Source organism: Myotis davidii, unplaced genomic scaffold (assembly GCF_000327345.1).
Source record: "Myotis davidii unplaced genomic scaffold, ASM32734v1 scaffold50, whole genome shotgun sequence".
NCBI classification, from domain to species: domain Eukaryota; kingdom Metazoa; phylum Chordata; class Mammalia; order Chiroptera; family Vespertilionidae; genus Myotis; species Myotis davidii.
In genome coordinates this window covers 612,793-628,084 of record NW_006282004.1, presented here as the reverse complement: position 1 = coordinate 628,084, position 15,292 = coordinate 612,793, and the positions used below count along the sequence as shown (strand labels likewise).

The following is a 15,292-nucleotide window of genomic DNA, read 5'->3' as shown; positions in this document are numbered from 1 at the left end:
CTTCTCTCTGAAATTCCTCAGTCTGTGCCATGCTCTGTGTCTAGGTTTTTCTATTATTTAAACCATACCTGATTCTAGGCAAATGTGAAGTAAGTGTGGCTCCTCTCTGGGTACCCTACCATGTTTCTGGTAGGAGCTATTTCTTGACAGCTCCACCTCCATGCTCATGTCTTAGTCTTCTCTCTCTCTCTCTCTCTCTCTCTCTCTCTCTCTCTCTCTTTCTCTCTTTCTCTCTCTCTAGTTCTCTCTCTATCTGTAGATAGATAGAGATAGATAGATAGATAGATAGATAGATAGATAGATAGATAGATAGATAGATAACTTACACAATTATAGAGTACTTCCTAAGAGCCAGGAACTGTTTTATCTACATTAATTCATTTAAATGCTAATGTACGCTATGGAGCATGTGCTATTACTGCAATTTTTTGTTGATGTTTAAAAGTAACACAAAGTTAGCAGATATACTTTTATCTATCCTCAAGCAGTTTCCAGAAATAACTTATTGCTGCCTTTTTTTTAAAACACAGGAGTCTTTCCTATAACCCAATCAAGAAAATTCATGCAAATCAATTTGATTCTCTTGTCAAACTCAAGTCTCTGTAAGTATGTGCTTATGGGGATGTTTTATGATAAAATTGTTATTTGTATACTAATAGCTAATAAATTCGATGAAATAAGATTTATAGAATCTTTCAAATCAGAAGATTTATTCCCAGGATATTAGTTAAGCTCTATAAAAACATATATAATGAGTGCACACTGGACTATAAGCAGATAACTATTGGTTTTATCTTATATATTTGTAAACTAAAAATTAGATAACGATGAATCATTTCAAATTTTTCTATAATCACCAGGAGCTTATATTGGATTGATTGCTTCAATCCTCTGAAGGCACCTATGCATATTCATTCCTCCATTTGCACTGGATTTCTAAGATTTATATGCCACCTTTATTCCAAGAGCGAATATTCTAGATTACATAAATCATCCCTGGTACCATAAAAACATACTCTGATAGGATCTAAGAATTGCCTTAAAAGATAAGCTTCAGTTCATTTAGGTGTTCCCTTAGCAAAATGACATTTTATTAGAAAAAAAATTTTTTTTTAATTATTAGGAATTTTTCAAAAATATAAAACTCCTCTGCCATGTTAATATTGTCTGAAAGATAGTGCTTGTTTATTTACTCTGCAAACATTTATTGAGTGGTTACTATCACAAAGCATTGTGACATGTTTGAGCATACAAAAAAAATTCAAATAAGGGAGATGTATATGGGTATATGTGAATAACAGAATCAAAAAGGTGTTGGGGAAGTGCCTAGGGCAGGCTGAGTACGAATGTTTAGTTTAGAGTATATGTTAACTAACAGCATTTTATTAAATTGTCCTTCACAAAACCTCATTTTATTTTACCCTGTATAACATGTTATTTTGATTATGAATTTGATATTTTTAGCAGTCTAGAAGGAATTGAAATTTCAAATATCCAACAAAGGATGTTCAGACCACTTATGAATCTCTCTCACATGTAAGCAAATGCTTTTCTTGTTTTTCACCTTGATTTTAATATTTTATGTTTCCACATGTATTGTGCTAATGCATCCATACCCCCAATCCATGCCATCTGTTAACATTTTCTAGTGACTAACTTGCCTAAACAATAATTAACTCTTAAGTGTTAATATTGAATGGGGTGACATTTAGTTTCCATGGTTTGGTAGAATCAAAGATTTTTGAATGTCAGAGAACATGAGTATGGAGGGAACCCTCTAAGCTTCGTAAGTTCTCCTCACTCTTACACCACTCATAAATATTGATGTTTGCCCAATGATCTGGTAATTTGTACACATAGTATAAGTGCTACCAAATAAAGTAGGAATTATAAGCAACATAAGATAATTATAAATAAATAATTGCTATAAATGGAGGAAGCTAAAAGTGCCCTCAATGTCGGGATATAACTGAAGCAAGTGTGTATAGATACCACGGTAAACGAAAAATATTTTATTCAGACAGTGTGTCTGATTGTGCCATTGATTAGATGCTTTAGAAACATTTTCTTTAATTGAATGCAGTCTTCTAACAGGAATTAGAATGATCTCCTTGTCAGAATAATTAATTCTCAATAACTTAGAAAGTGTCATGTCAGTCACCACCACTCTATCATCTTGCTTTACATTTTAAATCTAACATAAGACGGTCTGTTTTTGTTTTCCATTATTCCTCAGAAGTAAGACTTGTAAAAGTTTCCTTGGTTCCACACAACATAAAATACTTTGATTAAATTAAGCAAATTAGAATTTATTGGAAGAAAATGATTTAGCTCCCAAAACCCAACAAACAACTCAAGAAACAAACTTGAATTGAGCAGACACCATGGCAGATCTAGGTATGCAGGCAGCAAGAGTTAAACAAGACAATTTACTGTAATTGTCAAGCTTTTATCTTGTATCACTACTAACTCTTTATATTGTAAAGATCATTTATATTTTTGGCCAGAGTACATAACGTTAGAGGCAAAAAGGTCTCATTTTATCCCAATTTCTGCATTTATTAGAAAATTTCCTAGCAAATAATGTGCTTCTATGGACGATTCATCTCCTCCTGCTGATACTAATACCTATCTCATGGAGTTAATTTGAGAATTTGTTCCTGAAACCTAGCAGATGCTCAATAAATAGTGTTGGTGTTGGTGGTAACACAATAATAATTTTTTATTATCCAGGTAATGTCTTTATCCAGCAAAGGAGGTCTCTCTATTGATAAAAGAATTCCCTCCACAGATATGTTCCAAAATCCAGTGTAAGAGATAGGCATACTAGCAAGTGGTTATAGGACACACAACTTCTGTAACAAAAAAGCCATGGAAGCACAGAGAAGAGAGCACTTAACTCTCCCTTCCCCAGAGGATTCAAAAGCAAGATCAGTGGCAGCAACAATAGGAACCATGTAACAGTGCGTTTACATATACTAAACACTAAATACCAAAAATATTTTCATTGATGCGTTCTCTCTATCACATGTTAACAGTTTATTTATATTCTAAGACATGGCTAGCATTTGGATATTCATTACGCCTACATGCTGCTCTCACCCACATGTTCTTTTACAATAACAATCAAGTTAATGAGAATTAAACTTACGTTTAAAGCTGCAGTATTCCTAATGTTTTACATCCCGCTGAGTCTCATTAGTAAGACATTGCATTTTCTTTCTACTGAGAAAATGTAGAAAATACATATTTATGGATAGTGAGGCCAGATTAAATTTAAAATCTTATTTTACCTCCTCTTTGCATACCAGCTATTTTAAGAAATTCCAGTACTGTGGATATGCACCACATGTGCGCAGCTGTAAACCAAACACTGATGGAATCTCATCTCTAGAGAACCTCTTGGCAAGCATCATTCAGAGAGTGTTCGTCTGGGTTGTGTCTATAGTTACATTCTTGGGAAACATCTTTGTCATTTGTATGCGACCTTATATCAGGTCTGAGAACAAGCCGCATGCCATGTCCATCGTATCTCTCTGCTGTGAGTATTTCCTGACTGAAGAGGAACTCTAGTTTCAAAATATAGGAAAGCATTGCTATTCGAAAATTAGTAAACAGGGGACAGACATAATTATGAGATTTTAAATTTTTCTCCTTTTCGCTTATATATTGTTTTCACATTCACTACAATGAAAATAAAATTTCTTTAGTGATGAGAAAGAAAATAAGTTTTATTTTATTTTTCCAGTCCCCCGATCCCCCTCCCCTCTGACAGCTGTCGGTCTGTTCCATGCATTCAGGCCTCTGGTTCTATTTTGTTCATCAGTTTATTTTGTTCATTAGATTCCACATGTAAGTGAGATCGTATGGTATTTGTCTTTCTCTGACAGGCTTATTTCACTTAGGGTAGTAATCTCCAGGTCCATCCATGTTGTTGCAAAAGGAGAGATTTCCTTCTTTCTAACAGCTGTGTAGTATTCCATTGTGTGGATATACCACAGCTTTTTTATCCCCTCATCTTCTGACGGGCACTTGGGCTGTTTCCAGATCTTAGCTATTGTAAATTGCTGAGGTGATATTTCATTATGGTTTTAATTTGTATCTTTCTTATGATTAGTGACCTTGAGCATTTTTTCATATGTCTATTGGCCATCTGTATGTCGTCTCTGGAGAAGTTTCTATTCATGACCTTTGCCCATTTTTTAATTGGATTGTTTGTTTGTCTTCCTGGTGTTGAGTTGTGTATAAGTTCCTTACATATTTTGGAAATTAACCCCTTATTTGATGTATCATTGGTGAATATGAAAATGAGTTTTAAAAGAAGAAAACGCAATCACTTTACACAGATTAATGAAGTTCTCATTTATTACTCTCCACATAAACAAGCTCTTATTTATTAGTTTTAGGTTTCTTCTCTGGCGGCATCATATATTATTAAAGCTTGTAAATCTTTTACTATGGATAAAACCTTTCATGGTCATATTTTATATCTAGAGCTATATTTACTTTTTTGTTTGAATGTCCAATTCATAAATATTGACTTAGTTGTTTTTCTGGACTCTGAGATCCTAGAACCTTTTGCAGTCATAATTTGAAACATCTACAGAAAATGTTTTTAGTTCATATGAAATATTTTAAAGTTTTTGAAATGTGATCGCAGGCTAATATGTTAAATGAGGACTACAAAGAAAAATAAGCATGAAACTAGCCATCAGGATGTTCATAGTGTAAGTAAAGTGGTCTGTAATTTACCTATAGTCTCTCAAGCAACCATCAATCTACATATTGTGTGCTGTCCCTAATCCTATCCTCATTCAAAGTCTAATGTCCAATTGTGTGAGGGTTTTTTTCATTGCAAGCTACCTAAGAAATTATTTACTACTTTGTATTGTTAGTATTGTTAGTTACAAAATTTTGAGGACTCTCAATTTCCTTGGTGAAGGCCAGAACATAATTTCAGGATTTAAGGATAAGGTCAGCCTTATGATTTATACACTGATATGATTTTAGGAAATTTGTGTAGACTGCTTGTGCAGTCAGAAAAAAACCTTATCTACTTTCAGATATGTAATGTTTGCTTAAAAAGCAAATACACTAAGTAGGGCATTACATTGACAGCTAATTTGGGGGATGGGAGGACCTAAAATGAGACAGAGAAATGTAAAGAAAAAAAAAAAAGGAACTGAGAATCAGAGAGAACAGGCCTGCTTAGGCCAGCTCTGAGTAAATAATGTAAGTCCCCTGAAATTGTACTGACCACAAAGCACATCAGAATTATTCGTATTCTAAATTATTGGCTTCAAAATTCAGTCATTCCTCCATCACAGCAACTTCTGGATTATTCTCTCTGGGATTTTGGATGATGTCTTTAGCTTGTTAAGCTGGGAGATTTTCAGTGGAAGAGGTGAACCAAGTAATAACATCCCCATCTTGGTCCCTAATCCAATGCTCAATATAATTGCATTTTATTCATTTATTCGACACTTTTGGGTGATGGAGCTAGAATGAAAAACATAGCAGACAAGATCCCTGCTCTCTCACATTTAATGTTCAAGGAGAACAGAGAAACGATTACTTTCTAGTTGTAAAGGACATTATAAACATGGTTATCAAAGAGAGTTGAAGAGGCTCTTACCCATAAATGAATTGTTATAATAAAAATTAGCTGCCCTAAGATGGAAAAAACTTGGCTAGTTTGTTTTTGGGTTTTTTTACTAAAATATTAGCTATATTATGTATTTATATTATTACATATACTCAAATATTAATACTTATTGTTAAGTCTTTTATACCTATTTATTTCTCTAAATTTGTGACATTTACTGATCCCTATAGGTGCTGACTGCCTAATGGGAATATACTTATTTGTGATTGGAGCCTTTGACCTAAAGTTTCGTGGAGAATACAATAAGCATGCACAGCTGTGGATAGAGAGTTTTCACTGTCAGCTTGTGGGATCTTTGGCCATTCTCTCTACGGAAGTATCAGTATTACTTTTAACATTTCTGACAGTGGAAAAATACATCTGTATTGTGTATCCCTTTCAATTTTTAAGGCCTAGAAAATGCAGAACAATAACAATGTTGATTCTCATTTGGATTATTGGGGTTATAGTGGCTTTCGTTCCATTGAGCAATAAGGAATTTTTCAAAAATTACTATGGCAGCAATGGAGTATGTTTCCCTCTTCATTCAGAAGACACCGAAAGTATTGGAGCCCGGATTTATTCCGTGACAATTTTTCTTGGTAAGAAAATCTGTATTATGAGCCCTTTCCTACAAGTGTTACAATAAATCACCACATGAACCTCGTTATACCTTCTAATGTTTACAAAATTTTTATATGAGATCTTCTCACCAGTTTTTCTCATTGACATTGGGGGTGAATTCTATCAGAATACCCTAAAGGGATTTTTAAAAATTTCCTTTAATCATATAAATTCCAACATGATGCCCTTTAATAAAAGACAAGACACTAAACACATATATTATGCATTCAACCTAATAATACTAAGCAAAATATATTTTTTAACTCTTTGCCTTTATACTATAAACAAATTCAAAGTAGCCAGACAAGGTTTTGGCTTGAGTACACATACAAGTGTTTTCTCTTGTAATTTTTTTCAAAATATAATAATATAATTGAATTATTACAAAAATAATGCTAGAAAGATTAGTTTAATAGGCCCAATATATTCATTGAATCACTATCATCACATTTTAATATGCCATTTCAAAATTAACATTTTATCATTCCTCATTACTTCAAAAATACTTCAAAGTCTTAAAAATTCATGATTTCTATATACCCTAGCAATTATGAAGAACAAAAACAAAATGTATTGGTCTTTGTTTCTTAATAACAGCTAAGAGTAGGTTTTGTTTGTTTCTTTTGTTTTAAAAGAGTATTTACATACATTAACAATAACCTTTGTGTTCTAAATAGGTATTAACTTGGTGGCATTTATCATCGTAGTTTTTTCCTACGGAAGCATGTTTTACAGTGTTCATCAAAGTGCCATATCAGCAACTGAAATACGGAATCAAGTTAAAAAAGAGATGACCCTTGCCAAACGGTTTTTCTTTATTGTATTTACTGATGCATTGTGCTGGATACCCATTTTTGTACTGAAATTTCTTTCATTGCTTCAAGTAGAAATACCAGGTACTACTTTTTTCTTCTTTATGTAAAAACAAAAATAATGTATCTGTTTCTGCAATGTACTTCTAGGAAAGAAAATTAAGATCCTTAACACTAACTCATTTCAAGAAATGTAAGTCAGTTACATGAACTTCAGGTTCTCTTCACAAATAAAATGTTCACTGGGAGGAAGCCGGTCAGTTATTTCCATAAATACCTAAAACCACAATTACTATTGGGACAAAGAAACAATGACTCAAATAAATTATACTCAATGTAGTGAAATTTTCGTAATCCCATGCTTAAGATGACCAGAAGGGAATATAGATGAAAACAATGATCAAAGAATTATTTATTTCAGAAGGTAAGATATTTTTCTTCCCTGAGTACATAGCAATTCAAAGAATGTCACCCCAGAGTAAGAGAGGTGACAGAAGAAAACACTCTTGATATTTAAAAATAATGTGTATCATACTCATTACGATGGCTATCATTTAAAAAATAACAAGTATTGGTAAGGATGTGGAGAAAGTTGCTGATAGGAATGTAAAATGGCACCACTGCTATAGAAACCAGTGTGATGGTTTCTCAAGAAATTAAGCATACAATTACCATATTTCCCAGCAATTCCACTAATGGGTATATACCCAAAAGAGTTGAAAGCAGTAACTCAGACATTCATACACCCATGTTCATAGCAACAGCATTCACAATCACCAGGGTCCATCAATGAATAAAAGGATGTGGAGAAAGTCTTACATACAGAAAATGTGTTACATACAGAAAATGCAATGTTATTCAGATTAAAAAAGGAAATTATGATACATGCTACAACATGGATGGACCTTGAAAACACCATGCTAAGTGAAGTAAGCCAATCACAAAAGGACAAATATATGATTCCACATCTAGGAGGTAGTCAAATTCATAGAGACAGAAAGGTTGTTAATGGTACTGTTAAGGTTTGGGAGGAGAAGGGGATGTGGAGTTATTAATTGGTACAAAGTTTCATCTTGGCAAGATAAAGACATTTTGGAGATGCATGGTGGTTATGGTGTACAATAATGTGAAACGTACTTATTCACTTAAAAACGATTAAAATTGTAAATTTTATGTTATGTGTATTTTACAATTTTAGAAATGTGCAAAATCCTGTTAACTGTATGTATAGTGCAGTATGTATTCACATTGTTAAAAATTTATAAACATACATTTTTAATTTTGTTTTATCCCATGGTTTGTGGTAATAGTATCTGACATTTTATAAGTAACAAAGAAGAAAGACAGCACTGATTAAATTCTAATAAAAATTTGAGCATTTGGTAGATGCATACATAATATAGTGATTTTCTAAGATAAGGTTAGTCAAAGATGTTTTTACTGAAATAGCTAGTGAAAAGTCTAAAAATGTGTGCCTATCTTTAAGAACCAAATAGTTGAAATGAAATTTATTAAATATAAGTATGTGTTCTGAGCAATATTATATGTACTAATAATTAAAATATTTCAAAAGGTCTGATTTAATACTAAACAATAGTTTTTTGTCTCTCTCTGACTTTCCATCTCTTCCACTCTCTCTAAAAAATCAATGGAAAAATATTATTTTAAAAAAAATTTAAAATAATCTTTATGTGAGTAGTGCTAAAAAGCCTGAATCAGAATATTAAATGGAATCATATTTTAATAATATATAGTCATTTGATGGGAAATATTTCTACCTTACAGAATACTTTTTGATGTATTCAAGAAAAGCTATTTAGCAATGAACCCTGGTTTTTTGTAGCACAAACACTCCCCTCAAACACTGGCACCCTGGAAAGATACCCTGGAAACACATATAGACTTGGTATTTAATTATGTGACATCCTAATGGAAAAATAAACACTTGAAAGAGGCTGAGGTACAAAGAAGGGAAAGGGGTTTCTATAACTTGCAAACATCCATAAATACTAACTATGTCATTTTTCTCTTCCAGGCACCATAACCTCTTGGGTAGTGATTTTTATTCTGCCTATCAACAGTGCTTTGAACCCAATTCTCTATACTCTGACTACAAGACCATTCAAAGAAACGATCCATCAGTATTGGAATAACTACAGACAAAGATCTACTGGCAGCAAAAGAAGACGGAAAAGATATACTGCATCACTCATGTGGACAGAAATGTGGCCGCTGCAGGAGATGCCACCTAGATTAATGAAGCCAGCTCTTCTCACAGACTCCTACGAATTGTCACTAATTTCTAAATCAACTAGACTCAATTCCTATTCATAACTGACTCTGACCCCCATTGGGATGCTTCAAAATGGATTTATTAGTATAGAATGAATGCCACAAAGTTAATAATTTACATGAATGGCTCAGATAAATTAGGGAAATAAATTATTTTGATAATATGTATATACTAGCACATATTTTGCATAGGAAATTTGAGAAAAATCTACTTCAGAAAGATTCATTCTTTTTTAAAAATGTTTTTATTGACTTTTTTTGAGAGAGAGAGGTAGAAAGAGGGATAGAGAGATAGAAACATCAGTTAGAGAGGAACATAATAAACTGGCTGCCTCTTGTACAGCCCCACTGGGGATCAAACCCACAATCCGGGCATGTGCCCTGACTGGGAATCGAACTGATGGTTTGACGCTCAATCACTGAACCACACCAGTCAGGCCATTCATTCTTTTTGCATTTCTTGAGTACCCACTATATGCATGGCACTGCAGTAAATTCTTGGAAGTAGACAGTAGAGAACCTTCTCAATGTTCAATGTTAAATTTTGTTTACAACCAAATATACATAGTGCGTCTGCAGCTCCTATGTTAAGGTAGAGCTTTATCTGTCATGCATATCATGGACACTTTCAAGTAAGGGTTTAATATTCAGTATAATAGCATCAGAGAAAATGTCTGATTGTTTGCAAAATATTCTGTTTTAGGAATTCATCTTAACTCTCTTCAAGTCTTCATACACTTTAGAGTCAATACAATGTATTTATTACTATGGGAAAAAAATGTTCTGATATTAACTCAAAACAGCACTTCTCTGCCCAAATGTCTTTTTGCTTTGAGAATCATCATGTGATTGGAAAAGGAGAGTGAAAGTATTGCTAAGGAATGAATCAGAAAAACTAGGATGAGGCTAGACATATAGATCAGTGGAATAGAATTTGAGTGTCCAAAAATAAAACCCTCACATTTACAATTGAGTTTCAACAAAAATGCCAAAATAATCAAATAAAGAAAAAAAGTCCTTTCAACACATGATGCAGGGACAATTCACGGCAAAAGAATGAAGTTGGACCCCTTCCTTACACCATATACAAAAATTAACTCAACATGAATCAAAAACCAAAATATAAGACATAAAACTCTTAGGAGAAAACATTTGGGTAAATCTTCAAGACCTTTGACTTGGTAACTGATTCTCAGATGACAATAAAAGCATAGCAACAAAAGGAAAATAAATCGGATTTCATGTAAATTTAAAACTTTTGTATATCAAAGGACATTCTTAAAAAAAGTGAAGACAACCTATGCAATGAAAGAAAATATTTAGAAATCATATATCTGAGAGGGGGTGGTTAACATACAAAATAAAGAACTCCTACACCACACAAAAAAGTCAGCAGCTCAATCAAAAAATGGGCAAAGGATCTGAACAGACATTTCTCCAAAGGTGTACTCATGGCCAAGAAGCACATGAAAAGATAGATGCTCAGCATCACTAATCACTAGGAAAATGCAAATCAAAACCACAATAAGCTAACACATCACACCTACTACCAGGGCTATAATTTAAAAAAATAACATATTGGCAAGGATATGAAGATTGAAACTCCTTCCACATTGCTGGTTGGAATGTAAAATGGTGCAGCTGCCATAGAAAACAGGTCAGTGGCTCCTCAAAAGCTTATCATACAATTACCATATGCTCCAGCAATTTCAGTCCTAGGTATGAACCGAAGAGTTGAAATCAGGACTCAGATACTTGCATGCAAGTGCTCTTTGCAGCATTACAAACAGTAGTCAATATATGGAAGCAACCCAAGTGCCTATCAACTGATGAACAGATAAACAAAGTGTAGTTTATACATGTGATGGAATATTATTCAGCCATAAAAAGGAATTAAGTTCTGACACATGCTACATGATGAATGTGAAATGAGCCAGCCAATACGGACAAATACTGTTTGATTCCACTTGCATGAAATATTTGAATAAGTGAAGTCATAGAGACAGAAAGATGAGAGTTTACTGGGGGTGGGAGAGTTGGGAGGGTGATGCTTGAAAAGTGGAGAATATCTTTTTTGGGCAAAGGAAAAAGTTCTAAAATTGATTATGGTAATGGATAAATAACTGCGGTTATACTAAAAGCCACTGAATTATATATTTTAGATTGGTGAATTTTATGGAGACATGGATTATATCTCAATAAAGCAGTTAAAAGGAAAAGAAAGAAGAGCTATACATTCAGGAACTTAACTTCAGGAAGGAAAAATCTAAGTACATGTTTTGTTCTAAAGACAAAATAGTTGTCATCAAGAGATGGATTCACCTTTTGTTTGCACGGCCAACCAGATCTTAAGATGCTACTTTTTTGCTAGTTAATTCTTCTGGTCTCTGAGCTATAAGAATCTTATGCTTTCAGAATTTAAAACCTTTAAAAAGGAATAAAATGTTTTCAAGTAGTTTCAACTACAACAAAATGTTTGAAACATGAAAATACTGGACTCAAAAACATATTTATTGAGTAAATAATTGTATAGGTTTATTTTGAAAATAAATTACCTGAAAATTAATTCTATTAAAAATATGGATTGCTTTGAGTCCTTTCTGTTCTCACTTAAAATGGTTCCAGTTTTTCTGCAGGAAGAATGTGGTGTACTTTCAATAAAAATCAAATAGAAAGCTATAATTCTGTTTATAATATTAACTACTTAGATTATAATTTTTTAAAAAGCTTACAAAAGTACAAATACATTTAAATTACTTGTTCAGATTAAATTTTACTTGTCTTTAACACCTCTTGATAATTTTTTTAATTTTTATTGATTTGTTGTTCCACTTGCTTATGCATTCATTGGTTTATGCTTGTATGTACCCTGACTGGGATCAAATCTGCAACCTTGACATATCAGAAGGACGGTCTAACCAACTGAGCTATTTGGCCAGGACTAAAGTATTATTACTATTATTGAATAATGGAATGGAAAATTATTTTTCTTAAAAAGAGTATCTAGAAAAGAAAAAGCAGTAATCATGAAGACATAATAGATAAAATGTATTCCTATGAAAATTATGATTGTGAGTCTTAGAAATTGTTAGTATTAAGCGTCTTTGAATTGCTGTGAGTTATAAAAATATACATCTGAAACTACCTGTTAACATCTCAAATGTTTTTCTGGAAGCCATTTGGTTTCCTGTCTGTTTAATTCACTCACTCCTCCATCCTTCCACCTCTCCAAATAGAGTAACTTCTATACATACATAGATCTGAAGAAAATATAGCCAAATGTTAACATTTATTAAATCTGTATGGTGGAAATGCATTGGTGTCCATTAGATCATTCAACTTTCCTGTTATGTTTGAAAATATTTCAATAAAAAAATTTTAGAGTAATGAACCCAAGGAAATGGAAATTTTCTTTTAACAAATTTATTTTTGTACATTTTAATTTCAATTTTCATGATATATAAAAAATATTTTCTAATATCAAAATAAGCATCTCTATGATACAGGTATATATCATATGTTATCTTTAACTTTAAAAAATTAATCAAGTACTATGACTTAATATGCTATACAAAACTATTTGCCCATCCATTTGTCCCCTTTCATAGCCCCATTGTGGAGCTTTAGAATACAGTTTTGTACACATCTCCATAACTACAAAGAATAAGATGCTATATCAAAGATGTCCAGAATTACATAGTACAGAATTAGTGGGCTTAATCATTGACATATGACACAAACCACCAGAGGGGGTGGGGGAGGGAAGCAACATAAGCTATAGGACAAGTAAAATAAAACATTGTCAATAAAGTCAAATAATATGAAAATAATCACATCATTTAAATTTGATGCATTAGAAACAATAACTTCTTTAAAATTACATTTAGAATTAAGAATTATTACTTACAAAGCTCCAAAAGTAATAGTACAGAGCCATAATTGTGATAAGGCACTTTAAAGAGAGCAATCAAAGACCTAACAACATGGAATGCAAGAAATATTATCTGTAGAAGCAGTTAATCTTAGAAATAAATATGGGGGAAAATATGCATTCTTTCTATACATGCTTTCATTTTCTGAAGTAAAAGCTGTTTTAAAAAGCATCCTAGAGGGCAAAAAATATTTAGCATATATTTTAAAAAGCTGTCATCAGTAGAAGTTCAAATCTCCATTAAAAAAAAAATGTTTTCCTTCAAGTCAATGAGGTTGACTCTTTTATGTGACACTGTCCTAGGTGCTGGGGATTGGTCTAGAGAAGTTAGCCTAATGGAGCTGGATCTAACATTACTAACCAGTTACCTTCTTTGGTAACTTCAAACTCTGCCATTCTTGCCATCTTCTTGCAAATCAAATAAAATAATGTTCTACCTCGTTTGCTAGTAACACTGTGGTATTTTTGTCTACTGATGAAATTAACTTTCATAGAAGATTCTATGAAAGTTTAGTCAGAAGATTAAGCAAATACTAGCCGGCATCAAAAATAACATCAGGCCCTAAGCGGTTTGGCTCAGTGGATAGAGCGTGGGCCTGAGGACTGAAGGGTCTCGGGTTCGATTCCAGTCAAGGGCATGTACCTTGGTTGCAGGCACATCCCCAGTAGGGGGTGTGCAGGAGGAGGCGGATGGATGTTTCTCTCTCATCAATGTTTCTAACTCTCTATCCCTCTTTCTTCCTCTATGTAAAAATGTCAATAAAATATATTTAAAAAAATAACATCAGTATTCTGCTTTCACAAAAGTGAAGAGAACCAAGAAAAATTCCATTTTGAGTGTACAGAACTACAGGGGATTCTCCTATACACATGATACATGTGAAAATATCATACATGAGGACGTATGAGTTATTCCACAGCTAAATCAGTTGTCAGGCTTCAGGGAATTGTAGCCTTCCTTCAAGAGGTCCCGCCATGTTTTCAGGAAACGTGCATTTTCTGTACATTTCAAGGCAAGCTCTTCCACTTGAGCTGATACTGCAGATGTGGCTTCAAGCAGTTTGGTCAATGAAAATGCTGCCTGAAATTATATTTAAAAATAAAAGTCAAACAATAGAAGTTTATTCTTTAAATTTTCATTTCTTCTTATAGTCTAAAAATAGCTTAAAACCAATGCCTAAATTATTTTCTTTAAAAGTAAAAAAAAATCTGCAAACTAAAAACAGATTCTCTGAGCTAACAAAATCAACACAATCAAAATACATGCAGAAAATATCCAACTCTTGGGTGGAAAACTCACTTCTTAAATGTTTTCTTCATATAAACAACACGGACATAAAATAACACTGTTCCTAGATAACACATCTGCACTCCTTTGTACATAATTCACTTGAAACCAGTCTTGCTCAGCAAAAACAGAAGCTGTAGTCAGCATTTTGTTAAAAAACAACAACACACAAATACTTGAGCCATGATATAATCCAGTTCATTCCCCAGTTTCCAATCTGCACAGGCGGGTCTATTCCACAAACTTCTCCCAGGAAGAACACACCTCATCACTAAATACTTCATTCTTCCTGACCCACTCAGGAGTCCTTAAATACGGAAACGGTGACCCCCTCCGATGATGTCGTGTGTTACGGTTTCAGGTGTGTGTGTGGGGGAGGCCAAATTTTTATAGAGAGGGGCTGGAGAATGCTGGGAGGGGAGGCATTTGGTGTGTGTCAGTGATTGAGCATCAACCTATGAATCAGAAGGCCATGGTTCGATTCCCAGTCAGGGCACATGCCTGGATTTCGGACTCATACCCCAGTGTGGGCCATGCAGGAGGCACCTGATCAATGATTCTCTCTCATCATTGATGTTTCTCTCTCTCTCCCTCTCCCTTCCTCTCTGAAAGCAATAAAAATATATTTTAAAAAGAAAGACAAAATTGGCTGGAGAGTCTCAAGTTTGACTCCATTGCTGCCTCTCTGTTTGAAATGTTCC

At 33.4% G+C, this 15,292-nt stretch overlaps 2 protein-coding genes across 5 annotated transcripts in view; one reads left to right on the top strand and one right to left on the bottom strand.

Annotated features, from left to right (window-relative positions):
- The window catches only part of RXFP1 (relaxin/insulin-like family peptide receptor 1), an 85,464-nt gene extending 75,821 nt beyond the window's left edge, over positions 1–9,643 (top strand). For 3 of the 4 annotated variants that reach the window (XM_006752664.2, XM_015564290.1, XM_015564318.1), the window contains 6 exons: positions 531–602; positions 1,465–1,536; positions 3,312–3,541; positions 5,836–6,246; positions 6,946–7,164; positions 9,116–9,643. In XM_006752664.2, the coding sequence (XP_006752727.1) occupies positions 531–602; positions 1,465–1,536; positions 3,312–3,541; positions 5,836–6,246; positions 6,946–7,164; positions 9,116–9,414 (1,303 nt within the window). In that variant the 3' untranslated portion in view covers positions 9,415–9,643. The remainder of the gene's footprint in view (positions 1–530; positions 603–1,464; positions 1,537–3,311; positions 3,542–5,835; positions 6,247–6,945; positions 7,165–9,115) is intronic. The other variant, XM_015564347.1, reaches the window with a different exon arrangement.
- Positions 9,644–14,011: 4,368 nt separating this feature from the next.
- LOC102764392 (chromosome unknown open reading frame, human C4orf46) overlaps positions 14,012–15,292 on the bottom strand; it is a 3,103-nt gene continuing 1,822 nt past the window's right edge. The window contains exon 2 of the mRNA XM_006752663.2: positions 14,012–14,384. Coding sequence (XP_006752726.1) covers positions 14,229–14,384 — 156 coding nt within the window. The 3' untranslated portion in view covers positions 14,012–14,228. The remainder of the gene's footprint in view (positions 14,385–15,292) is intronic.